At 42.9% G+C, this 26348-nt stretch overlaps 1 protein-coding gene across 1 annotated transcript in view; it reads right to left on the reverse strand.

Annotated features, from left to right (window-relative positions):
• Positions 1–213: 213 nt before the first annotated feature.
• The window catches only part of slc38a4 (solute carrier family 38 member 4), a 32580-nt gene continuing 6445 nt past the window's right edge, over positions 214–26348 (reverse strand). The window contains exons 2-16 of the mRNA XM_079184001.1: positions 17988–18236; positions 16988–17084; positions 16353–16468; positions 15000–15073; positions 14618–14710; positions 14434–14515; positions 14248–14330; positions 13518–13576; positions 12022–12270; positions 11088–11167; positions 10843–10943; positions 10293–10417; positions 4621–4765; positions 4005–4102; positions 214–3822 (exon numbers count right to left, since the gene is read on the reverse strand). Of these exons, the coding sequence (XP_079040127.1) occupies positions 3718–3822; positions 4005–4102; positions 4621–4765; positions 10293–10417; positions 10843–10943; positions 11088–11167; positions 12022–12270; positions 13518–13576; positions 14248–14330; positions 14434–14515; positions 14618–14710; positions 15000–15073; positions 16353–16468; positions 16988–17084; positions 17988–18100 (1620 nt within the window). The 5' untranslated portion in view covers positions 18101–18236 and the 3' untranslated portion in view covers positions 214–3717. The remainder of the gene's footprint in view (positions 3823–4004; positions 4103–4620; positions 4766–10292; positions 10418–10842; positions 10944–11087; positions 11168–12021; positions 12271–13517; positions 13577–14247; positions 14331–14433; positions 14516–14617; positions 14711–14999; positions 15074–16352; positions 16469–16987; positions 17085–17987; positions 18237–26348) is intronic.

A 26348-nucleotide genomic window follows, 5' to 3' on the forward strand; every position in this document is an offset into this window, starting at 1 on the left:
GACTTGTTATGTAAGCCCTGGTGTGAAAAAAAAAAGCTTTTTTAATGTAGAAAGTTATACACACATTCGAAATGAGACTTTTATAATGTTACGCCCATACCATCAATGCATTTCAACAGCTTATCTTGCTTACAATCAATCCGAGGTTTATTGTAAAGTGCAATCTCTTCCAAAGTAAAGGCAAAAAAAAATAGAAAAACACAAACTTTTTCATTTCACATTTTTATTGTTCATCATAATGATACAGCATCACTGATACAAAAAACATCCCCTTTTTGTTTGGGTAAAATTACAACTCTGTTCGGCCGGATCCACAGGAAGCAGAGAGACTGTGAACAGCAGAAACATCGAGCCAGTGCTTCTCCACGGATACGGGTCCATTTAAAAATAGGGCAGGTGGTGCTGTACAACTCCTTTCTGAACACTGTCAAAATTAGCTGGGGACGTGTCTGCTTTAATAGATCCACAAGACGACTTCTCATCTATGCCAGCACAAAATACGGCAACATTGCACAGCTTGGCTCAATCATGCAAAAGAGGTGAAGAGAATTTGTCAAAAAAGTGAGAAGAAATATTCATCCAGACCGAATACCTGAGATACTAAAGGGGGGGGTAGAGGTGTGGTGCTGGCATTGTTCTATTAAAAACGTGTCGCCTCTCGTCTTTTCTAAAAATGAGCACTTTAAAAAAGACGAAACCCAACTTGAGGAAGAGACGAAGCCGTCGAGCAGAATACGCCACTGACGGCAGGAGGCTAATGAAGTGACACAGCTAAACATTCATGAAGCTTGCTGACTTTAAGGCCGTGGAAATCTCCAGTTCAAGTAATGTCACAGATATAAAACCGCAGCAAAAGTGGGGGCTGAAAAAGTTTTTCTATGAAAGCAGTGATATACACCATAAACCACACTATGATAAGCCACTATGTATGAACTACTGCGTACGAGTGTCCAGATAGAGCTCTAGAGCTGTACAAACACAGAAAGAATAGCAGAAGAGCCACGAGCTCAAGAACCTTCCTGTAGTGCGGTCACGAAATACTTTGGATAATCTCGTCTTGTTGTGTTAATGCGCTGTTTTTTGAAAAACAGCAATACTGCTCAACAATGGCTGTAACTTCAACCCAGTGTTGGTCAGCAGGAGCCAATCAGCAAACAGACACACATTGCCTTGTTTCTGAGACTTCTGGGAAAAGCGTGTTATGAAGTAGGCAACTGATTCATTTATCCTGATATGAGGAGTTAACATTAAAACATGAAAATGGATATATAGACCAGATTTTCTACAAATATACAAGCTTCAAATAAAGAAAACAAAACTACTGTTATACAGCAAGAGAAAAAACAAAAAAAAATCTAATACACGTTATATATATTTATATACTAAAACAAACTGGATTGCAGAAAACTTGTAAGCAGAATCCCCCAACAACCCACTCACAATGAGTGTCAGTGTACCATATAATAAAGATTATTTACAGAGCATATACAATTGTCCAAAAAGACCATGTTTGTAATCCAAAAACATGCACACAATACACTATTTCATTTGAAATATCAATTTGTTTCATGTTCATAGATCTGCAAAGGATCTATAATTGTTATCCACTTTGGCTGGATGTGTTGGTGACAGGTAGCGGCTTTCGGAGACGAGGTGAAATGAGGTTTCGGTGTTGTGAATGTTTTTTTACTAAAGGCACCAGTATTAGAAGTTCATTTGAGAACAATGCAAAGGCACAATTTAAAAGAATAATCAATCATTGTTACAAGTTTGATCTGATTTTTGATTATGTGTACAACAACGGAGTGAAAACTGATGTTACTACGTGATAATCGGTCCATTGAGATCAATAATTTAGCCTTGGTTTTGTCAGCAAAACAGATACGTGAATTTATATCTAAAAAACACACTATCTGAATTTTCTCGAAGAACTAAATTAAACGTTATCCATCAAAATGTTGTTTTTGAAATCATCTTTAAAGTTACTGTTAGGATTTTAGTAAAACAATTGGATACATTTCTGAGCTGGTTTTACAGCCTTGCGCTTTAACAATGACTCAACATCCTCTGCATGTATCAATACTTAAGCTAGCCCCATTGCATCATGACGTGTGTGATATTGTTCATGACATTGAAATGAAAAGCTTATTCAATTGCTGCAGAGATTGACACGACTCTCATGTCAGTATGCTAAAGATGTACCCGTCACCTGAAGACCGTTAGCTAAGCCTCGCAAAAAGCCTGAAAGTGTGAGAAAACAGCTAGCCCGGTGGGCTTGTCCCAAAGGGAAAATCCACTAAGCAGCACCTCGAAAGCTTTGTAATACAAACGTTACGTCTCATTAGTTGAATTTGTACGAAAACCATAATATAAAAACGTCAAGTTATCGTTCTACGTACGGGGAGTTAGCAAGCGGTCTTCATGCCAAGCTAATTGTCTGCTAGCTGTAACGTTAGCTTCATAATTAGCGTACAGACATGAGTGGTATTAATCTTTTTCGTCCAACTCACAGCAAAATATCACAAAAAAATAAGGCGCCTCCTTACATTACGTTTGGAGAGAGTGAGGGTTTTCTTTCAGAAGGCATGAGGATTGTATGGCACGACTTCAAAATACTTCATTACAATCTTAGCAAGATTTTGAGTTGGCTCTTTCAAGTTTGGCTCTTTTGGTTGAATTGAATTCACTATTGAATTGTCCAATTGCAATTATGTAATCTGCATATTTAAAAAAAACAACGTATGGCCCTAGATGAAAGGCCAAATAAATGTTGGAAATTATCACTTAGCGTCATAAAACCTGAATGGAAAAGAGCCGTATGAATCAAAGTATGATATTTTGTACAACCCTTTTCTAAGTAGACAAACTAAATGACGTACATCTTGAAGGTTCAGATCGCTCGGTAATACTGAGTGTGTATGAACCAGATGGACTTTAGTATGTGCATGTAGACTTTGGCAAAGCTTCTGATTGTTAACGTGTGGCAGAGCAGCAAAACAACTTTCCTGAATAAAAGTTGTGCACGATTTAATTGCATTTCATAATTTACCTTTTTACCGTTTTGAGATGAGCCGAAAAAAATACGGGTGTAGATGTGTTTTCACCAAGCCTATATGTGTGTGCGTATGTGTGCAGTGTGCTAGCTCTACACACAAAGTGAAACGTAATGCTAGAAGTGCTCCTTGTTTCATGGAGGACGACACACTCCACCTCCGATTGTCTCCTTCAAGTACACAGAGGACTGAGGGACTCGCATTGTCTTTCCAGCCCTGCACAAACCGCAGTTCACAGATCTGCTTCTGGTGAGGGCTGTACAGTATGTGTTTGTTCCTTCTCTTCATAGCTGGAAATATTAAGGAAGAGGACAATGATTTCACGCTGTTGGTGGCACATTAAACCAGAGTCCTGTTTCCCCCCTCTCTGGATTTTGATTCTCGGGTTTGTGCTGTCTAATCCTGAACTTTACAGCAACAACAATAAAAAAACAAAACCACTAAAAGAACCGAAACCGAGCGAAAAGTTATATGCTCTGGGGGAGTAAACTGTAGATGTCTTAACCCGGAGCAGCACATTATGTCCATTTGTTTATGATTGACATTTGTGATTTGGAGAAGGGAAGGGAACCACTGATGAACCCCGTTCCCAGATGTTGGACCAGCTGAGGCTGGGTGGGGAACGGGGTGCACTGTTAAATGTGAATCTGAGGGAAGAGGGAACTTAGTGACCGCCGCTTGAGCCTGGGGGGTTGTGGACCCAGTCGAGGACGATGAGTGACAGGCTGCCAATCATGAAGACGACTCCCACGACGAGGAAGACGCTCGCCTGAGAGGAGAGACATGAAGAGAGCCAGATTAAATGTGTGATCACGCACAGCGGAGGGGGCTGTTGAAATTTCTGATGAGTGACGTTTTGAAAGTGAGAGTGAGAAAAAGGATACATTGAGAAAGACGTTGAGAGTGCGTATGTATGTATTTGTGTGTGTGTGTGTGTGTCATCACACTTACTCCGATCTTCTGCGGGGAGCGGAACGGCACTGATTTTACCAGGCGGATGTAAAAGGCAGCAGGTAGGATGAAGATGAGCATAGTGGCTGCAGAGGAACCTGCAAAAAAAGAAAAAGAGTGATTTAGCGAATTGTAGTTTTCAGACAATTGCTTGACATTTTTAAACTATACATGTAAATCCCCGCCATAAGTAATTCTAAATAAATAGTTATACACGATGGAGAACTGGTATTTTTAGCTACGAGGCGTTGATGTGCGAAAACGCTGCCGCTTAACGCCAAGTTCCTGTGTTTCCGTGTGTTGGCAGCGAGAATGTGAGTGTTTAGTTCCAGTAGTCATAAAGGACTCATGCGACTGCATAGCTGACTTGACCCGACACTCTTCTGTATCTTTACTTAATAAAACGACCCCTGACCTGAAGTCGGGCCCGGAACGGCCTGACTCAATGTTATCATTCGTCATATATCTATATATATATATATATATAGATATATATATATCAGTCATGGTTTTATGGCCTGTAAACCAAAATCCTCCTCATCATATTATTTTTTCGTTTTATTTAAAAAAACAAAGAACTGTTACACAGATCCTGTCGTGTGCGTCAAAGACTCACCGATGAAGCCGAAGATGTCCCTGATGGTGGGGACGAAGATGACCAACACGTTGTTGAATGCCAGGACGGCGGCGGCGATCAGTATGTGGCGAATCCAGCTGAACTCTCGCCCGCTGAACAGCAGCGTGTTGATAGAGGAGCGGATCTGAAACCACATAGTATTGATAATAAGGATTCAGACAAAGCGGTTCATTTATATCATAACAAAGTTGTATGAAGTTCACCAACAACTGACTGAGATCGGGGGAACGTGTAACTTTTGTGACTTCAAAAAGGTATCAGTTTGGTTTGCAAAATCTAAATAATGATTAAATCATGATAACATCAACTATAAAAAGTCCAGCACTAAACCCAGCATTTTCACTTTTCTGCGTACAAACAACAGTCTGCACGTCTGCTGGCCTGTGCTCGAGGTTGATTCCCAAACTTGGCCACTCGCTGAAGTGTGTCAAGTGCTACGAGGCAAGTGTGTGTGTGTGTGAACCAGGAGATCCCAGTTAAGACGCCCGGCGCTGCTGAGCCACAGGGAGCTTTGTTCAAGCCTCCAGTGGGTGAAAGGTCTCGGTTATCAGGTGAAACCTGAGGCTCCTTCGGCTCGCAGGCCACTGAGGGGGATGGTTACAAGGGGCGGGGCTTATGGCGCCCATTCAAAAAGCCACGGGGGATTATCTCCCGCGGTGTAATGGTAGCATGGGATTGCATCAGCCAGCAGTGAGAGGAGGGCGGGCTCGCCTGCAGGGGGGGGAGGTGTGTCTTCACACGAAGCAGCTATTGTCACTTGCAGTTCACTTTTCTTCCTCTTTTACTTACTACTCCCACATTAAAGGGAGATGAGGGCCCACCAGTCGCTGTGACAACACATTTAATTACAGCTCTGGCCGACACTTTTGTATGTGGAGAATGAAATAAGAGACGCAAATGGGAGTTTAGGTGAAGGTAACTTTTGCATTGAGTTAACCTGAACAGGGTGAAGCATGTGCATTCCAGAGCCGCTGCTGGTGGATCACCGCATGCCGTCTTTGTAACCTTTCAAGTCTGACTGAAGCACGAGATTTACATCCAGTTAGCATGGCACAGTGGAAAAAAAATAAATCACATTAACTGGATTTTCTGCGCTGTCAGATTGAACCACGTGACCTCCATCATGACTGTGAGGAGGCATCGGGTTGGCCTCTGCGCTTCACTGTTCACTCCCCCCAAAAAAGTGTCTCCACTTCGAGCCAAAATTAATTTCGATATAGACAATCGTTTAACTGCATCCCTCCTCATATTCTACAGATGTGCCCCCTCCTCCCCACCAGCTGTTGCATAATCAGGCCCGGCTTGGAAAACTAGAGCCTGGACGCGGCATTTCTCTCCAAGACCCCAAACTATTCAGCACCCAACTGTTACCTGGTGCAAAGCCTTTGGAGTTTACCGTGTGATGTTTGCACACTTTTCTAGCTCCTGAATCTTTACCTGTCAGAGGCCTGCACACACACAGTATGTGGACGGACTCGTTGTAGGCAGCCAGATTTAGCCAGCCGCAACTGGGTTCAGCCAGTTAGCAACAAACCTGGGACTTAGATCACCGCGACGTAAGCTTGTTCTGCGAAAAGACGCGGATAACAACAAACCATTTGCTGCAAACGAGGGTTATGTTAAGTCAGGATTCGTGCACGTATGTAAGTGCTCTAGTATTTTCAAAGCAAAATCAGCAGACACTGTGTGACAGCAGTTAAATATAACATGTTTCATGCTGGGCGTGAAATGAAACTACATGTGGAAGTGAGAGTCCCCTTTGAAGTGAGGAAACGCCACATCAAGATCTTTTTGACCACATCGACACCGGAGAGTTACTTGAAACTAGACAGCCAAACAAGAAAGAAAACACATTCTAGAGCTATAATTGCCTCTGACTTTGAAGAAAAGGGCTGCAGTGCATGTGGACCAGTAGACTTAGAAAGTGAGAAAACTCAAGACCGTTTATTAATAACACTATTAACATTTCTAACTTGAATTGACGATAATTAAAGTTAGACCAATCCGTCTTTAGTGACGAGGAGGAGAAACAACAGTAAAAACCTGGCAACCCAAAATGTGTCATAATCCATGTTTATAATCCTGCAGACACCGGCAGATATGGCTAATGATTATAGCTGATCTGCACAGCATTAGTATTATAATTACAGGTTAATAGTCTAGTTACACTCTACAAACCCTTTATAAAGGGTGCATTACTTTAAAGAGGGACCGAAATGTCAAAAGAAGCTTTTAACAGCGTCCTTGGAAGGCAACCAGAAAGATGATATCAGCACACTGATAAAAAGTTGAATTGTCCAAATGCCAGTCGCAAATTTAAGCTAACGCAGCGACAAACACAGCAAACGGTGGGTTGAATAATTCTGCTAATAGCGCTCAAGCTAGTTGTTACTAGCTAATTAACAAGCTATACTTGTATCACAGTGTTTGAAACGGTGATGCGTTATTACTGCGTTATTGTTATGTGCGTGAAAACCAAAAGATAGTTCCCCTTTTTTAAAATGTAGGATAGGATAGAATAAAAGTTAAGTAAAAAATGTCCACCGACCAGACAGAAAAGGTTTAGCAAGATTAGCTAACCGCAAATATTCAAGACTAAAAAGTAAAAAAGTAAGTAGGGAGAAACCAGATAACTTCAGAGACAAGCGCTCAAGGTAGCACTACTCAAGGCCTGAGACTGAAATGTTACTACGTGGTGGTGGGACACAAAGGTGACGGTGGTGCTGTTAATCGGCTCGTTTGCAGCCATCTCCCATGGTTTCAATCTCCAGCTGGAGCCTGAGAACTGGGGCATGTTTGACTCCACATAAAGCCCTTTCATTATGTACTGGATCCTGGCAAAGCCCTGTGCGATCTGGCCTCTGTTAGCATCTATCCTTCACGTGACTACACACACACACACACACACACACGCACACCCACACACACGCCTCAACATATATCTCCAAACTTACACTTCTCCATACACACACACATACTAAGTCTCCCCCTCTCTCACAGAAAACTTCCCCACTGGAGCCAAGGCCAGCGGCAGACAAAGCGAATGTTAATCTCTCTAGCTGAAGGTAGGCAGCATTTCCATCGCAAAATGAAGGTCAGGAGGATTCAAGGCGAGATTCTCAAATGTCAAACGGAAAGTTGGCAGAGGGCGACGGCGCGACCGAGCAGTTCTTTTGATCCGAGGCCTCGCGCACGTCCACGGTCGCCAATCTTTCGACCACGTTACTGCAAGGATAGCGACGGTCGGCGAATTGAACATTCCCAACTCTGCACATTTCCAATCAGAAATTCGTGCACAAAATCAACTTTATTGCACTTCACTAACAGCATTAGCTCTCTCAGTACTGACAGCTTATCTTTTAAGAGGAATCCATGCAGGTAGAAACAAGCCCAAACCTGTTTTTAACACAACATATTTGCATGACATTTTCTTCTTCTGTTGTAAGTGGCTGCAGGGGACAGGAACCCCTCACCCTGGCTGCGTTTCTGCCTTTTCTCTTTCCACTAATCGACATGCACCACAGCTGCTTTGCCGCATCCCATTTCAGTCTGGTGTTTCTCCGTCCTTATCGAAGGTTTATCTCCCTCTGTTATCTCAGTCCTCCCCCCCCCCCCCCCCTTCTGCATTTCACTTACATTTGAAATGTATTCATTGTGAGCGGCAGTCGCAGTCAAGAGAGTTGGGAGTGAAATAAAAATAGCTGGGCATCAAGCTTCCACTTTCCACAGCAGCCACGAATAAGTTGGTGCCAGAAAAAGGAAGAGACAGACACGTGCATGTGATTGCATGTTTGCAGTTAACCAGACAAACTATGGGTTTTGCCTTTTTGTTTTTTTTCTGAGAAAGTATCATCTGGGAGATTATCAAAAAAGGCCCAAGTATTAGTTCTGTTTTGAAAGAGTTATTGTTTTTAACTTTCATACCGTATTGCTGTTAAATTCATAGAGGTGTGGCCTATTTCACATCAATGTTTAGAACACAGTGTGCAATTGTAACCACATTTAGAAACATGCCACATATGAAAACTGGGCAATCCTGCACAATTTTGATAGATTTCCATATATACAGAATTAAAAAAGGGACACATTTAGCAAAATTCATCCTTGTGCAAGTCTCTTAATATTCCAGGATGGAATTTAGGCATTCTTCCACAATCACTAGATTGTTCCTCACTAGCTTTGATTCAGATCCACATGCAGATTTCTATCAGTTCTATTTGTATTTAGAGGCTTGTGCAGCCCCGGCTGTGTGCAGCCCCCCCCCCCCCCCCCCCCGTGATGCCGGCTCACCCCCTGTCTCACTGGCTCCGCCTCTCTATCTCCCTGAAGAGTGAGGGTTTTTCCACTGTCCACTCCAAGCCTGTAAACTTCCACTGCAGAGAGAGGGCGATCCTCCCCCCCCCCCCCCCCCCCCCCCACCACAATACTGAAAATACAGCAGTATCTGCTGCGAGTGTGTGTGTGTGCGTGTGTGTTAGTTGGGGGGGAACAGCAGCATCAGCTATATGGCTAAAATGAACAGAATGTGTGTGTTTTAGATACAAGACAGTGAATACAAAGGCGCTCAGATAAGAGTGCATATTTACAATCTGTAACTAACTCTGTATCAATGTGTGTGGGTGCTGTGTCCAGCCATAACATGCAGTCATTGCTGCATCATTCTCTGTCAGCACTTTCTTGTGACTGAATGTCAACGTCTTTGCTGCCCCCCGGTGGCCGCCTTCTGCGCCTGCAGCCACTTCAGAAATGATTGACAAATTAGCAGATGTTTGTTATGTCTTTCCATAAATCAGTTTGTGTGTGTGTGTGTGTGTGTGTGTGTGTGTGTGTGTGTGTGCGCGCGTGTGTGTGAATGGAAGCTAAAACCGGGCATGCAAACTTCCTCTGGCCAGCGGCCATTTTTGTTCTTCTCATGTCAGACAAGGGCCAAGCTAAAATTAGCCCGTGCACATATATGGGGCGGGAAAGAAGAGGAGTGTGCATACGTATGTGTAAATGAATGTGACTGGGAGGACAAGTCGGTAACCTTTGACCCCAGCTTGAGAGAAAATGGGGAAACAGACAAAAAAAAGGTAAGAGAGGCTTTACTGTTGAGATCTCTTAAGTGTGCCTCGGTGTGATTGAGAGGCGTGGACGTTTTCGACCTCAGCCTGCGTGCTCTGGGATCCGAGATGACGACACAGGTTGAGTGCCAAACCGAACAGCGTGTTCTTTTTTTCTTTTCTTACCAAACTGCCAGGAAAAAAAACAGCTGCGTACCAGAAAACGACTGCAAAAAAGACTGACTGCAGGGAACACAAAACACAGTCTGTGAGCAGAATGACCCGAAGTGGCAGTAACGTGCTCCTGAATAAATGCTGTAACAAGAAGCTGGTTGGCGTCGGCTGGGCCGTGGCGGCCAGATACTTAATTATTAGGGTGGTGTATGTTTGTGTGTGTCGGGACAGCATGTTCGCTCTGACGTGAATCAAAATATAGCAGCGGTTCGATTTAACGATGCTGAGTGCGACGAAAGAGGAAAAAGACGCTGTGAGGCAAATTCTTTTGCTGCTGCTACAACCCCCCCCCCCCTTCTCCTCCGAGGAAACCAAACTTTTTTAAGGCTTTTTGAGAGACAAGAAGAGTGTGTGTTTGTGTGAGACGTTACTCACAGGGAACAACACGATGGGGACAGTCAGAGTGACGGCGGTGAGAACAGCCAAACGCACCAGCAGCAACATGGTGTCAAACTTATACACCTTGGTGAAGGTGTGGAGCAACTCTGCCTCCACGTTTTCTGTGTTTGGAGGAGAGACAAAGGAAAAAATTTAACACTTGGTGAACAAAAGGAGACAGAAGCGATTGGACAAGCAAAGTGTTCAAATATTAGCGTCAATGTCAAATCTCCAGAATCTATTCCATTACAACTAAAATAAGCAAAACAATTATCTTTTCTCTTGCCACTCTTATAATGACAACACAACCCCCAGTGGACAACAAGGAACAGCAGTGCATTTTATTGAAACATTTGAAATAATGACTTCTCTGCAATTTTCAAACTTTATTAAGTCACCTAGTTGGCCGGATCCGACCCTTTGGTGGTCCGGTTCTGGCCTTTGTTTGTGTCTGTTTGTGCCCTTTTGGGCAGAATAACTAACTGCGGTGTACTTTGCAGAATAACACCCAAAGTACACTGCTGCTTTTGTGTTTGGTTGCCCTTACCGTAAAAGGTGAGGTAGCCAAACAGTGCCGACAGCATGTACATGATGAGCATAGTCAAGATGGACAGGTTGGAGACGTTCTGCATCTTTTTCCGGCTGCGACTGTGGAAACAGCACAGGCATTCAGAGAGGCCACATCGCTTCTAAAAGCTATAGGGTCGAGACTTGCAGTACAGAGAATGTTGGAAAATGACATGCAGATTGAGCTTCTTCTCAACTTCAAAATAAAAGACTGCTCTCACGTACTCTTTAAGCTCACTGTAGATGGGCAGGACCTCAGGGTGGCAGACAAAGGCGAAGGCCAGGATGGGCACCGTGTATGCCGTCTGGGGAGAAAGAAATACGCAGAAAATGTTTATGTGATGTCATTCTTCCGGTACGTAGCTGTTGGAAAGAAACGCCTAACAATGGATAGTGCTGTTTTTTCTTCACAGCTAAGGAAAAAAGGACTCTTAAAACTACAACTGGCATGTGATTAAAAGCCTCAGAAATAGCACAAAACAAGATGAGTACCTGCTTTGGTTGTCATCTCGTCAAAGACGGTAAAATGACAGCTGCTAAACGATGTGAAAATCAAAACCTCTGTGAATCACGTTGGCGCAGCTAACCCCGAGAGAACATAACGCTACGTGTCATATTCCTATCCTGATTGATGATCAATTGGGCCCAGAGACAAATCCCTAAACACACACACACACACACACACACACACACACACACACACACACACACACACAAAAATGACAAAACACACCCTAAAGGAACCCCACCTTTGCCAAACATGTCTTGGCTTATACTTGGTATTCTGCTTCTGTTGGACTTTGTTGTAAGATGTGTGTAAGCCCAAATGTCTCGAATAGATTTAGACAAACGTAGAGTATTCATGTGGATGAACAATGTGTCCACATTCTCCCCATGTAACAGTTCACCTTAGAAAAGGAGACTTACTCCTCCCATTGCATTCACTGATTCAAATGGTAAACTTAACCCACGAAGGAGCCATTGCATAAATTGACACACCTTCACAAAACACACTGGCGCTGCACTTCAAGAGTCCCACCCTTTTAACCTTCTGCCATTGAGATTTAAAAAAGGGCTCACGTATACACAACACTGCAAGTTGGACAAAGGTTTCTGTGCTAGCGCTACCGGCTAACCTGTGGGCTACTGCCGGTCTCACCTGTGAGTTGAAGACAAAGTATTTGGGCGTGCACATCTCCTCGTCGTCCGGGTGGGGCTCCACGTGGACGCCGGTGGAGGAGTGAGCGTCGTGGCTGCCGAGCACCGCCGGGGAGACGTCAGAGCGGGAGAAATCCATGTGCGTTGTGCGGTTCAGCCCCGGCATGTCCGAGGCGTTCATGCTGAGGTTGGCCGAGTGGTGGTAAAAGAAGGGAAGAGGGCAGGGCAGCTGGGTCTTCTTGTAGATCATCTGGGAAAGAACAATATGAAGTCACGAAATGAACTTCAAATAAAATAGAATGACACTTCACAAGAGTTAGCTTTGCGGCGGTAGCGTATTCGCTAGCTCAACGTTTACATTCACAGGTTTCTAAACGGGGCAGACAGTGTACCACACCCCGTGGTGGCCATATTGCACTGGTTCAAATGACGGCTAGTTAGCAAGTTAACGATCTTCTTCTGCTTTGTCGTTGAAACTGCATTTACTGATTTTCTTTTTTGGGGCAATTTGGGGGAAGCAGAAACAAGCTGTGAACACACAACAGCGACCCCTTTCACATACATGTAGTCATTGCATCCATTCTTAAAATCATAAAAAGAGCAGCTTTAATGCATCTTATTAGCAGATGTGCTGTAGACAAATGCCTGGTGTGCGTTTAAGAGTAGCTAACCCATTTGTGCTCGCAAATTCAACTTTAAAGTGATTTCTAGGCCTAAGCACAAATCTGATGACATTTTCAAAACCGGTGGAACTGTTTGGCTGAGAAGTGAGTTTTCTTATCATACTATATTTAGTCATTGGGCTACAGCTATGATAGGATCCAAAAAATAGACCTGACCTAACATGAGGTCACATAGTATTGTGCAAGCGTGACCCGAGCCCGGACCACGGCAGCAGTTTTGGGCCCAAGCCAGCTAAACAACCTGGATTTCCACTGTAAAAACTAAATATACTGTATATAGAAACTGTTACAAGCTAAAGACAACTAAAGTAATTCTAGTGCAGTAACGGATATTCCGACATCTGCCTTCTCCTACCGAATGTTCAGCACAGCCCAGATTATTAGGTCTGCTTATAAAACAAAACAAAAACACTGGGAAATTGTCATGAACCCGACCCAACTGTGTTAGGGCAGACAATCAAAGCTCAACTTCGGGCAGATGGAAGGACTGTTTTATAAATATATTTTATTATATTGTAGGACAAAAATGGTAGTCCCATGTGCCTAAAGTCTAAATAGAGTATGGTAATGACTGTATCTCATAAACTACAAGGAGCACAATCAAGCATTTGGTATCCATGGACTCATAACAAGAATTTTCATGTGATCTAAAAAAGTCAAAGTTGTACCAGGTTTACAGACTTTAGACCAATCAGAACTATGTTGTGGCATTTGTCCTTATCATACTAAATGTAGTCATTGGGATACAAATGGGATGCCTGAATCCCACACAGTGCTCATAGTTTTGGGAAATCTTTTAGGGAGCTGAACTTACCACACACAGGAAGAAGACCATGCAGGAGAGGGAGAAGCCGCTGGTGTAGCCCAGGTAGCCTGTATAGCAGAAAGCATCGGTGAGATGACGGATGCATCAGTTACTCATGTAATACTGTGCAACAGTTTGCTATTCTTACGCTGCCACCTCTCCTCATCTGTTCTGCTCTTAACACCAATTCTCAGATGTGGGTCACATCCCGTTCTAAGTTGTGACTCACGTCCTTAAATACCATCAATCTGATACGAGCGGCAGTTCAGACGGAACAGTAACCAAACCCTAATACCCGGGAATGCAAATCTAATGAATGCGTAGCCCGGAATCCTAATTTATTTTGCCGTTTGTTCATTAAACTTTTGACACATGGCTTTGATGCTTTTTTGCGTCTTCGTGTCTAACTGTTTTAATTACATAACCCGTGTATTGGGCTTAGTGTGCAGAATCCTGGAGCTGAGCCAGTTGAGGCGGCTCTGACTCTTGCGTTCATAAATCACATCTGGGTGGCGGGGCTGACTGCAGGCTTAATGGCAGTGTTGCGTTACTGTAACTCCCAACTGCGAGTGCTGACTAAGGGCCCCGCTAGTGTTGCATTACTAGGTGGTTACAGACAGCTGCAGGAACGTAAATCCCGCCTTTTAGAAGTCAGCGGCCGTATTAGAAGTATCTGAATTACAGAGCACGTGGCAGAATAGTTGAATATACAATTCAATGGCGCAAAGTGAGTCCTTACCCAGATTCTTGAGCAGAGACAAGGGCAGGATGATTCCTATCGACACGAACACCACCAGGTAGTTCCCATTCAGGTACCACTCACTGCAAGTACAGCACATGAGGTTTAAAAGGAGCTCAGGGCCTCGACTGTACACACTGCACACATTGAATCTCCAAAAGCATGCACACACACACACACACTCACCCAGTGATTTCCTCCAAACCCAGAAAGGCGCGTATCACTTCAGGCAGCTCGTACTTCACAATGAAGAGGTAGCTGGACATGGCTGCAGGACATGACGGAGAGCGCTTAGGATTTCAAACAGTACACTCACACACATAGCTTTCGCAAATCGAGCCGAGACCCACGGGCACAATTCACTGCCTACCTCCAATATTCTGCATGATTATGGATCCGAACGCTGCGATTTTCCCGGGCCAACCGAATGCTCTCTCTCCCAGCTTCTCATAGATGAGGGATCCTGTCATGACGGAGAAGTTGAATTAGTCATGGAGAACACTTCAGGCATCACAACAAAAGCAGAGACAATGGGAGTAACAGGAAATACAGATCAGGTGTATTTTAGCAGTTCGGTCAAAGACATTGTTCCATTTGAATAACTTTTCGAGGCCCGTAGAGGTGAAAGCGTTGGACATTAACAGTCATTTACAAAACAAAAGCAGCAAAGATTAGAGAAAAGTCTGAAGAATAAACATGATTTTGTACAGCAGGATTTGGTGATCAATCTGAAGCTGACGTAAAGTACCCACCTCCTTCTTTAGCCGTCATAAGGAGCAGATGCACCGAATATAAGGAGAGGATGGCCACACCGACGAGGAGGATTCTGCACAGAGAGGGAAAGCAAATATCCGTGATTAGTGCAACATTTCTACATTTAAACAACCCGTGCATGAAGTCAGCTTTGGTATCTTGAAGGAAGAGAAAGGTCCACAGGGTGGAGACGGTCTTTGTGCTGGTGGTACGGAAAATGTGTGCGTTACCTCCACTGACAGAAGATGGCAGGAGTTCATTATAATTCCCTTTTCTGCTATCATTTTTCAGCAGCTATGGCAATATTTCTCCATTGACACTGAGCTTCAGCTCATGAGGCGGCCAGGCAGCAGGGGCACGGATAACGAACAGAGGGGGGGGGGGGGGGGGGGGGGGCTCCATGGGTGGGATTGAGGGGTGTAGAGTGACAGCGGGGTGTCGGATGTTGGAGGGCACCCATGGGTGCTAATAATGCATGTGCACGGGGCAGACGGAGCTGGCAGAGGAACTGAAGGCACAGGGTGCAGGAGCTCAAACGTTTGCGATCAGAAGTGGCCCTTAATGCCACACAAGGCTGAGAACCCTTTCTATAAATTGCACAGTTTTGTCTGAAAAGTGTGGTTCCCAGTAGAGTCCTGCACTGACCAAAAACTCCAGCCCTGGCCCTGGCTCGCTGTGTTTAAGGCCTAGCCCGAGCCCAGCCCGACAAAGTCTGCAAGCCCGATACCAATCAGTTTAAGCTAAAATGCGTGTTAATTAAATGTGCATGTAGATTCATAATATAATCAATATAACAATGGCCTTTGTGTATAAATGGGCACAGTGAAAGGTGAGAAGTTGAATGAGAACACCACAGACGGGTAAAGTTAGAATAAAACCATTAAAACTCATTTTGAAGTGGTCATCATTTATATGTTTTAAATGCCTAGTGTGGAGGAATACATGAAGCCTTCAGTCACATCTAATATACATATCAAAGACGAAAAGAAGAAAGTTGGAATCGCACGATCTTTGCCTGGAGTGCAATGGTGTCGTAGCGCTAATAAATTTCTTTTCCATTCATCACATGCCCTGATGGGTAGAAGCCAAGTCAACCATATAATCTGTCTTTAAGACAGGTATGTAGAACGCCATGTACTTCTCAATCCAGATTTTCCTGTAAGGTAAATTTGCTCTATACTTAAAAGATAATTAAGGATGGCTGTCCAACTGAAGCCAGTGTTAATTAACTACGCCGCCTGTAGATTGTTTCAGGGCTTTCATTACGGATTTTAAGAAGACGGCGTCAACAATTGTGAGGCGTAAGGAACGACATGTCAAAAACGGGAAAAGCGTCGGAATGCAGTACTCACAAAAAGAGCATGATGCCGGTGTTTGCCATGGCGTAGGACAGGCCCAGGATGCCACTGCCCATGATGGCGTTGCTCAAGTTGAACACGGACATCCCGAAGGAGGTGTGGCCGGGATGCTGCACAGAGAGAAGAGAAAGAGGGAAGAAAGAGAGAGATATGTGTGAGGAAAACACAATTAACAGCGGAGAAATGTCTGCCTTTGAAAATAAAAATGTCTCACATAATGGATGGCGCATTTAAAACTGGAGACACATTTGTAATCGTTGCAGAAAGAGAGACAGTTTGGCAATGGGGAGCAAACCACGCAAGACTTTAATGCAAATAGTAAATACCTTTTAACCCACGAGGAAAAAACACACCCTCTCGTTCTTCTACGCTGTTGCTACCAGTTCCTCAGTGCGAGTTATCATCAAGTTTCATTGACTGGACCCATTCTCCCTCAACTCGTAACTGCCAACATTTCCCAGAATGCCTTTTATGTCCAGTACGCTCTCATCAAAATCTAAATTGTAATGTAATATTGAAAGTGGTTTGCTAACATACAGTCATGCCAGCTTCTAGTGATTCATGGCTGCTCGCACAGTGACTAACAAGCTCCATCGTGTGGCAGGGCTGCCTTTCAATGAACTACTTACATATTCTTCATGATACTCCTCATATTTCTTCTTCTTCATCAGCCCATTAGTCAGGAACTTCTGGCTTTCTCCGTCCTCATTTTCGTCCATAAACTGACTGCAGGGACCAATAAAAGAAAGAAGGAGGAAAGAAATGAACACACGCACACACAGTAGAGAGCTCCCTTTTTATTATGTCAGCTTTTGATGACACAACATGTAAAAATCCTGCAGACTTTGTGATGTGTTCAGGAGCAAACAGAAGAACTGTTTTGATCAGTTGACCTCTGTCAGAGCTGGTTTTAGAGCTTGGTGTGTTAATGCTTAATTTACTTTGAGAGTTTAAAAATAAAAACCTCACACCTTGTCAATCAACAGTTAGGTCACTCTGAGCAGCTGCCGTAAACGCCGCTCTAATAACTTGATTACAGCTCGGGTAGGTAACATTAAAGCAACTAGCAAAAGTTCACTAGATTCTAAAAATTATCCAATCAAAAATCCCAGCCCAGTGGTTGTTTTTTTTGCCAGAGCATTTGAGTAAAGAGGCAGAATATCAGATACCAAAATATCTTGCAAAACCCCCACAAAAAACAACCCTAAATCAGAGAAATGTGACCTCCACAATTATTACAACTTACTAGATGTCCCCTGCTAATGCTAGATATGCCGATAGTGTTTCGGTTTACATGCACATAATTGAAAAGGTTCCTGGGAGATGTCCGGTTAAAGCAGGAATTTGGAGATTTTGAGCACATTTGAAGCAGTGAACTGGTTTCAGTAGTAAAAACTGTCCAGAAATCAGGCTTTTACTGCAGAAACCATGCTGGTTTCATTGGGTTTCTCTCAACCCCTTATGTCAGCCACAGAGCAGAGTTTCTAGTTTTACACATTAAGAATAAATGTCACACCCAAATTGCAAAGAGGGCATAAATTGACAGAAATATGCCTGGAGTTGTTTAACAAAGTCAGTAACAGAGCTGCATAGTCAAGTCACTGCTCGTTGGACATCACGGTTTCTGACCTGTCCGCGATGCCCTTCTCAGAGTCGATGGGCTCGTCCAGGCTTTCGGTGCTGTCGTCATCACCCTCGGTGGAGACTTTCCTCAGCTCCATGCGATCCACTGCTCCCGGCATAGTGGCGCGCAGCGGTGGCGAGAGGCGGAGAACAGCGGTTTTCTTTTTTCGTGTTTCAGGTTTTACAGTTCACAAGGCGGTGATGTGCTTCTTTCTCAACCTTTGCTAGACCTCTGCTAGATTAAAAAAAAAAGACCTAGAAAAAAACGAAACAGGAAACATTAGAGGATAGTGACTAAGACGGTTTTGAAAGTTTCTGTTGACATCTTAAACAACAGTGGCACTGGCTACTGGCCCACGTCTTGAACAATCACTGGCACTTAAGTTCACTGCAGGAGTGGCCACTTTCAGCTGATAACGGGCATGCGGATGTATGTATTGTCTGGCTTCATCATCCTCAATGAGTGAAGAACACTTTTGAGTGAAATGGGGCCCGGCTACCTTGCAAATCAGTCCATCTCGTTTCCTGGAACTGAGGGACTGTTTGTTACGTTAGCTTGGAGAGGAAAGCTGGGACATGATGCAAGCTTGGCGCCTCATGTAGCTTCACCAACACCAAGCAAAGCTAAAGTCCTGCCAGCTTTATTGCTCTTTCCATTTTACACCAGCTTGATTTGGGGCATATATTTTCTTTACAATGACTGTTTGTAAAATACAAGTAATAAAATACAACTTTAGGAAGACACTACAACGTTGACGTACGTAGAGAGTACCGGCTGGAGTTAAGTCAACAAACCATGAAACAAGGTCACGGATGCAATAAGTTCAAGAGGCCGCCTGACCGCCACCATCAACAGAAAGCGTGTTCGTGTACATGCTGGTTTACTCAGCCTCACCCACTACCATTAAAGAAAAAAAAAGCCAACAGCACCGCACAGGATAACACACATTTTCCGTCAGTAGCATTCATTGAGTTATGTAAGGACAGCAAAAAGACAGACAACAAAGCCTGTATGATTTGTTCATGCTGCTAACAAGCCAAATTATTTACAGTGTTTTTCGTCACTCACACAAAGAGCTCTTTGATTGGGTCGAGGGAAAGACTCCAAGTGCTCCTCAACGACATGCAGCCCAGAGGAAAGCACAAACCATAGCAACAAGAACACAACCGCAACAACGGAGGCGTCACGCGAGAAAAGTGTCGCTCCGAAATTCTCCTTTGTTTAGAAGTATTTACGGCAGCAATTGTGTGCCGTGTGCCGTCGATCCCAGTGGAATGCCACTGGAAAGAGCGCAGTTTCAAGTTTTAGTGCAAAAATCTGGCTCTTAAGCAGCTAAACCAGGCAGCAGAGGAAGTCTGATTGTATAGAAGTCTATGAGAAAATGACCCTACTTCTCACGCGATTTGTAACTTTAGTGAACATTGTAAACATGAGTTTATGGTCTCAATCTCTAGTTTCAAGTCTTATTCAAAACAAGATGATGTGTATTTAATAAATTATGGTCCCTTTTAGAGTAAAAACACGGTAAGCTTTAGGGCGTAGCTAGCTTGTTGTTGACAGGTCACCACGACATTGTCCGGTCTGGGAGTTGTCCGTGCTTTTGTTTACAACCCTTTCACAGGGTGTTTTCAGTTCATGAAAGCCTACAAATGTCTTATTCAGCATTTGGTTGTACTTAAAGCCAAGATGGCGACAGACAAAAACAACGGTGCTGGTGGTGACCAAAATGCTAAACTGAGGCCTACAAAACTGTTGTCAACAAAACAATGGGTGACATCCCGGTGACTACGTCCACTTATTTATTTTATACAGTTAATGGGCTAAATGTGTCTCTGTGTTCAACAGCTAATCGCTAACTTTGTCTGTCTGCTGTTTGGTGCTTAAAAAGTATACAGTGACCAGTTGATTTTCTCAGCGAAAACAGCTACAAAAACAACACTATAAAAGGGGTGAAAGTGAACCAAAACAGGACAGTTATTGAGCGGAAATCCAAAGCAAAGAGCTGAAAGATACATAAAAAGTATATACAGTATTTTGCTGTACTAATACATCGTTATTTTTTAACACGTAAGCAGAATGTTCATATTGTAGCTGGTCGTGGTGGGACAACTTTATATACAGTCGGGTTGTTTAATCTTCATCTTTTAGATATGAATATGATAAGCTTTGTCATATTTTGTAAACCTATCATTGGTTTTGTCTATAAATCAAAAGTTCAATATTCCCCTCAGAGATGTAGTGACATGTTACTATAAAGTAGTATAAATGGCAAATATAAAAAGTACAAGTACCTCTAAACTCTGCACAAGAGGTTGTGTTCTTGTGTCTATGGTTTGGGTTTACCCTAGGTCACTACTTTAAAAACTACCATGAATGCTACCATGAAAGCAACAGCTTCTACCGTAGGAAGTGGTTTAGCAGCAGTATCTTTCCATCACAATGTGTTGTCAGTCAACATGCAACCGTGCATCCACAGAGAGCTTTCCATTGTACAACAAGGTGATCAGCTGCAAACAATGACGGAGGTGTTAGAACTCTCCACCTGGCTGGTGCAGCTAGACCCACAGAATTCGGCCGCTTTAAGCCGACAGAGATCAAGCGGCTACATTACCGTTAACAACCACATCACACAGGCCAGTACACCTAATCTCTCACTGTCGCTCTCTGCTGCATGGCAAGAGAGATGCGGGGAATAGGTCTCACTTTCCATTGCCAGGAGGATTAACCTGTCCGACTTGGTAAACGTCACGCGTTCCAGACTTTAATGCTGCCGTTGTTAAAATCATAACATTACAAAAGCACACGTTTGGAGGCCCCAACCCCCGACACAGTATGAGATCTGTGGAGCTGAAACTGACTCCAGTTCACACCTACAAGAAGTGTGTAAATTACACCTGGAGTGGGCACATTTACATTGAATTGAATCCTCCCAAAACAGAGGGCGCACATTTGCCACACAGCTGTAAAATAAGACTGCTTTGGCTATTTGCATACTGGACACAAATCCAGAAAAATGCTAATGAAACGGCTTGAGAGCAACGTGACAAATGAGACTGCAGAAAAGAGAGATGAATATGCTAATACTGTATCCAGAAGCACACACGTGTCTGACCACCTCTGAAAGTGGCAGTCGTGGGATGCCTCCACACTTGTGTTTACAGCTGCCATACACTGGCCAACACACACAACTAAAATTCTGCAGCTATTTCACGATTGCAGAATATATTTCTTCAATTGCCTTGCAGTAGAACTGCCTTCGATATTATGATCTGTATTAAAAAAAACGATTTTTCAGTTGGTCAAACTGCTGTCACTGCTTGTAAAGCAGAAGCAAATATGATAGTACACGCCTGGTGACTTGTGAAATTAGAAAACAGGAAAACACAAGCAAATCAACCAAAACCACCAGTAACCTCACTTCCTGTTGTAAGCCGCTTCACCAAGTAAACTTAAAAAAAAACAGCAGAAAACAACTGAACGAGTCAACGTGTTTAGAAATGAAGATCATCCTGCAGTTTCTGTGTGATAGCACCAAACTGTCAGTGAAAACAGAAAAAAACAATAACTACTGATTTGCCTTTCAAAATAAAATAAACTTATTTCTTGAAGAAGAAATATTAGATCACTTCCTCCAACAAAGAGTTTTTCTAAACCTCATGTCTTCACTCTGAAAACACTCCTGCTATCTTACACATCCTCCACCCAAACAAACTCTTGCATCAGCCACCACCTGAGAGAAAAATTCCTTCCAGCGTTGCACACTGCAGTAACTTGTGTCTACTTCACTTGTAACAGTCTGAGCCAATGGGTGTTGCTCAAACACACCCTGCTGCAGCTAGAGAAGTCAAGAAAAGGCCTTTGCTCTAAAAATAATAGCTTGGATTTATTTTCCTTAACAACAAGCGTATTGCTATTTTTGTAAGGTTGGTAACCTTATTTTCATGCACAGTATGAATCACATTTTTCAAACAGAGCAGGCATACTCACTTAATAAAAAATTCTGTAAAGAGGTTCCTGGATTTCTTTTATTTTCTTTTTGAATCGATTTATTCTCAAGAGAGTTGATAGAAAAATGAATGGGCGAGGAGCTGCAGCTTTTTTGTATCTCAGGTGAGAAAGCAGGCTTTTAAAACGGAGGAGGGCGGGCCTGTGTCGACCAATGAGGACAAACACGAGTTCACCCAGGCCCCTCCTTCGTGCACCCTCATAACTCCTCCATACACACACAACCGTGTACTTCTATCTTTGTGTGGACACTTACTGACATAGTGCATTCCCTAACCCCAACCTAAACCTAAATCTACCCTGAAACTTAAATCCAAGTATGAACCCTTAAACTGGCCTTTAGAAGTGAGCTCCAGGGAGGACTGGACAAAATGTCCTGACTTTCCAAATATGTCCTCAATCTGAGGGACTAAAACTTTAAGCGGTCCTCGTGAAGATAGCTGTACAAGTACACACATACACACACGTTTGTCTGCCTTAACCGAAATGAGCATTTGCACTTATTGATAGACAGACTGACAAGCAGACAGAGAGACAGAGTGCACCAACGCTGTTAAATACCCATGGTTGTTTCAAGACGTGATCACATGACATGCCACATGACAGTCCCAGACTAGTGGAGTGACAAGGCCATGGTCACAGAGAGCTGCTGGCTGACCATAGGTGAACTGGTGAACTGATCTCACACACACTCACACACACACCCCACCGCTTGAAACAACTGATTTTGTCGTCACTGAACCTGTCGTCTCATCTGTACCTTCCTAACAAACAAAACTGACACACACAACGATTTGCACACGCAGCTGCACAGACTGTGTAGGCTGTGCCACCGGCCGACCAATCGGGGGACAGCGTTGGGGATGTCGCCATGCCCAAGGTCATGTTCATGTCAGGGATGAGGTTTTATCTCTGTCCACTTTGTAATGCCCTTCAACAGGAGGAATTTCAGTTTGTTCTGCTGTGTTGCATAACAAACTGCAACACAGAAGCTTAGAAACTTCTATATCGATTGAGTGAAAACTTTCATCGTCATCATCATGAATAAAGACAAAGTCCCTTAACTGGGTATAAAACATGAAAACCCCAATCCATGTGGTTGAATTAAAAACATCCAAATCTTCAATTGTGCCTGTAAAAGTGAGACTTCCTTGCCACAAAACAAAGGAGAATAGTAACACTATCGTCTGACGGCTTCTCACCTCAATTTAAGACAATATTTGATATATGACTGTAGTGTGAAGCAGTGAACAGACTAACAAAGACTGTTTTGTTGAATTTAATTTTGTTTCTGTTGAATTTAAATGAAGTGTGTTTCACGACGACCAGCGAGGTAAAATTACAAGAGCATATTCATTTTATGATTTATAATAAATTATCCAAATCCCTGTTGATGGTATTCATTATATAATCACTTCAACGCACGTCACATTGCATCCACCAGAGGAGGGGCGAAAAGCATGTCCAGGTGTCATGTTTCCATTGCTGCTGATCAGAGCTGGAGCCGATAAATACCTGAGACTACTGCAGAGTTATATATGTCCCTGGAATGAATGACGATTGTAGCCTTTCCCACTAAAGACAAAAGCCAGATGTTAGTGGGTGTTAGCAGGTTTGTCCAGTGGGAAAGGGGCTCAAGGCTGTAGCTGTAAAACTCGAGAGTGTACTGAACTGAGAAAAGGTGTCTTTTCTTGTTCGTGAATTCAACTTTTCATTTGTAAGAGCTATTTAAGTTACAAAGTCCTAAACAAATAATCAAACCAACCAAAGACTAACTGGCTAGTAGAGAATGTTTGAACCAAAATAAACAAGGAGTCTGTTTAAGTTTCTGATTTTCAAAAAAAAAGAAATGCAGCTATAGCAGTCTAGTAATGTGGGTATTGGTATATCAAGAAAAAAAAGTGAAGGCATAAGAAAGGTGACACTTTTTATATACAGTTATCGCTATAGAAAACAACACAGCTGTGAATGGCAGTGAAAGTCAAATTCCCAGAAAATAGTGAACTTGCCACTGCGATCCTCACCGCAGCTGCATGGACATTCCTTAAATGGCATCACAGTTCTTCAAGTGTGTGTGGGGCGTCACACACACACGCACACACACACACTCGGCCAATCACCTATGAATACAAAGCTGTCACTGAGCCAATCCCACAACATACCAAACAGGGAAGGGGTGAGCTTGGGGGGTTGGGTAGGTCACAAACTTCCGAGCAGAGCCAGCTATAGAAGTGACTGAGCTCAGTGTTTGAGGTCAAACATATTACGCAAACAATCATAGAGGGGAAAGCTGTTGATCAAAGTCTTTTGTCGCTGTGTTGGAAAGTTAGCAAAGTCTGACGATACATCACTATTATATTGTGTTTGGGATTGAGACTTCAAACTTGTCTGTGATACAAAGTGGGGACATTAACCAGACAGGGACACTGAATTGCCTGTTTGGGTGCAAATGACTATATTTTGTGTGTACACCTTGCAAAATTGTATTTCCCTAGATGATACTATGTCATAGTCTACAATGTAAATATGGGTTCATGTTATTTTTGTGTAGCATCAAATGTTGTAGAGCTGAAAACAAATTGTTGATTAATCAATCAGTAGATAGACAGAAAATAAATAGACAGTAACCTGAAAGTCTTTGGGATTAGTCAGTTGGAAAAAGATTTGAAGACGTCTGCTTGGACTCTATTTTCTATCATTCTATAGACCAAATGAATAATTGCCAGATCAATCAATATTAATAATATATGTTCGTTGTATATTTATGACAGGAATATCTTATGCAAGAATGATCATCACTGAGTATTTTATTAGCCAGGTTGGCTTTTGACTCTTTGAAATAAATAGGTTTAGTTTGGTTAAATTGGGACATGATGAATTGTCAACCTTAATATAGCTGTGCCTTCCAGGTAAATATGTATGTTGTATTTAACAGAACGCACCCTGAAAACTTCCCTTATTTACTGACCAATCTGAACAGTCTGGTCCAACTTGGACGAGTTTGTAAGGTCTCCTCCACTTTCAGTTTCTTTCTGACACTTTCCAGCAAATATTGATCAATTTTTCCCCAACCTACTTTGTCATCTTGCAAGTGCCCACCCACTGCAGTTCACTTAAAGTGCACTTAATGCTCAGTTAACTTTCCAAAGAACAGTACTTATAGGTTTTGCTTGTTTCACTCTAATACAATGTGCAGTTCACCCCCAGTTTTGACCTCTGTTTACCTTTGTTTTTAACTCAAGAACATAAGACCTCATAAAATACCGTTTTCTAAAAAAAAAAAAACATTGTAAAAAAAACCCCAACCTGTTCTGCTCTTTGGCTAATCAACATTTGATTTGTTTTCCTGACTTGGATGTGTGAGTGTGGTCATTTCTGTAGCAGGACCATAACAAGAAGTATTGACATCAGCCGGTCAACATAAGGCCAATGGGGATGTTTCCGTCATGGATCCAGGGGTTATTAACCTCCACTTTTGGGACGAAAACATCTCTGACGTGACACCATGGACTAGAACTTGTACCCTCTGCTTGTTTGAATGGATGAATATGTCCCCCACACACTTACATCTGAAAGCACATCAGCCTGTATCTTTGTTGTGCAGCCCGACCGCCCCAATGACTCTCTTAGTGATCATTATGAGCTGAAGTTTAAAGGCATCTAAATTAAGCTTATGGCCCATGTGACTGGCTGCAAATACAACAGACAGTTTGCTGGTGAGTCATTGGCCAGATGACAGCCAAACTCTGCTCAAATATAAAACATAACACAAACTTACCTTGGAATATCTAAAAAGGTTAAGAAGTGGTGAAAGGTAAGAACTTGTGTTTATTCAAATCTAATATTTAAATCTTAGTTCTGCGTTTTATGGACAAAGGCGGCCTCTTTAAGAATTTCACAGGTTTAAGGCAACAGGTATTTTTGTCCCCTGCTTGTAGAAACTATCAGCACTATGCAAATGTTTGCGAGTAGGCGTCTGTCATATGATGTAACATACATCATATGACATTTAGTCATGATTATTTGTAGAAATGTGTCGAGCGCTTATTTTTTCCTCCAGTAAAGAGCAGCCTCGGGGTATATACACATTAGGACGCGCTGAGTTCATTTAAAAAACGACACCAAATTCTTAATTCAAACTGGGTAGGTAATTAATAAGTTGCACATATTCCCACACCTCACGTAACCACGGTCCTTCACTGGAGGCCGCAATGCAAATGTAATGAAGCAGTTTGGAGGTGTAGCTGTTAAAGAGGAAAGGTCTGGTGATACATCCTTCACACAACCAGCCTGCTTTTTAACTGCTAAACTCATTTATAAAAACAATTAAAAAAGAAAACTGACATTCAAAACAACACACA

This window comes from Pholis gunnellus (assembly GCF_910591455.1).
Source record: "Pholis gunnellus genome assembly, chromosome: 22".
Taxonomy (NCBI): Eukaryota; Metazoa; Chordata; class Actinopteri; order Perciformes; family Pholidae; genus Pholis; species Pholis gunnellus.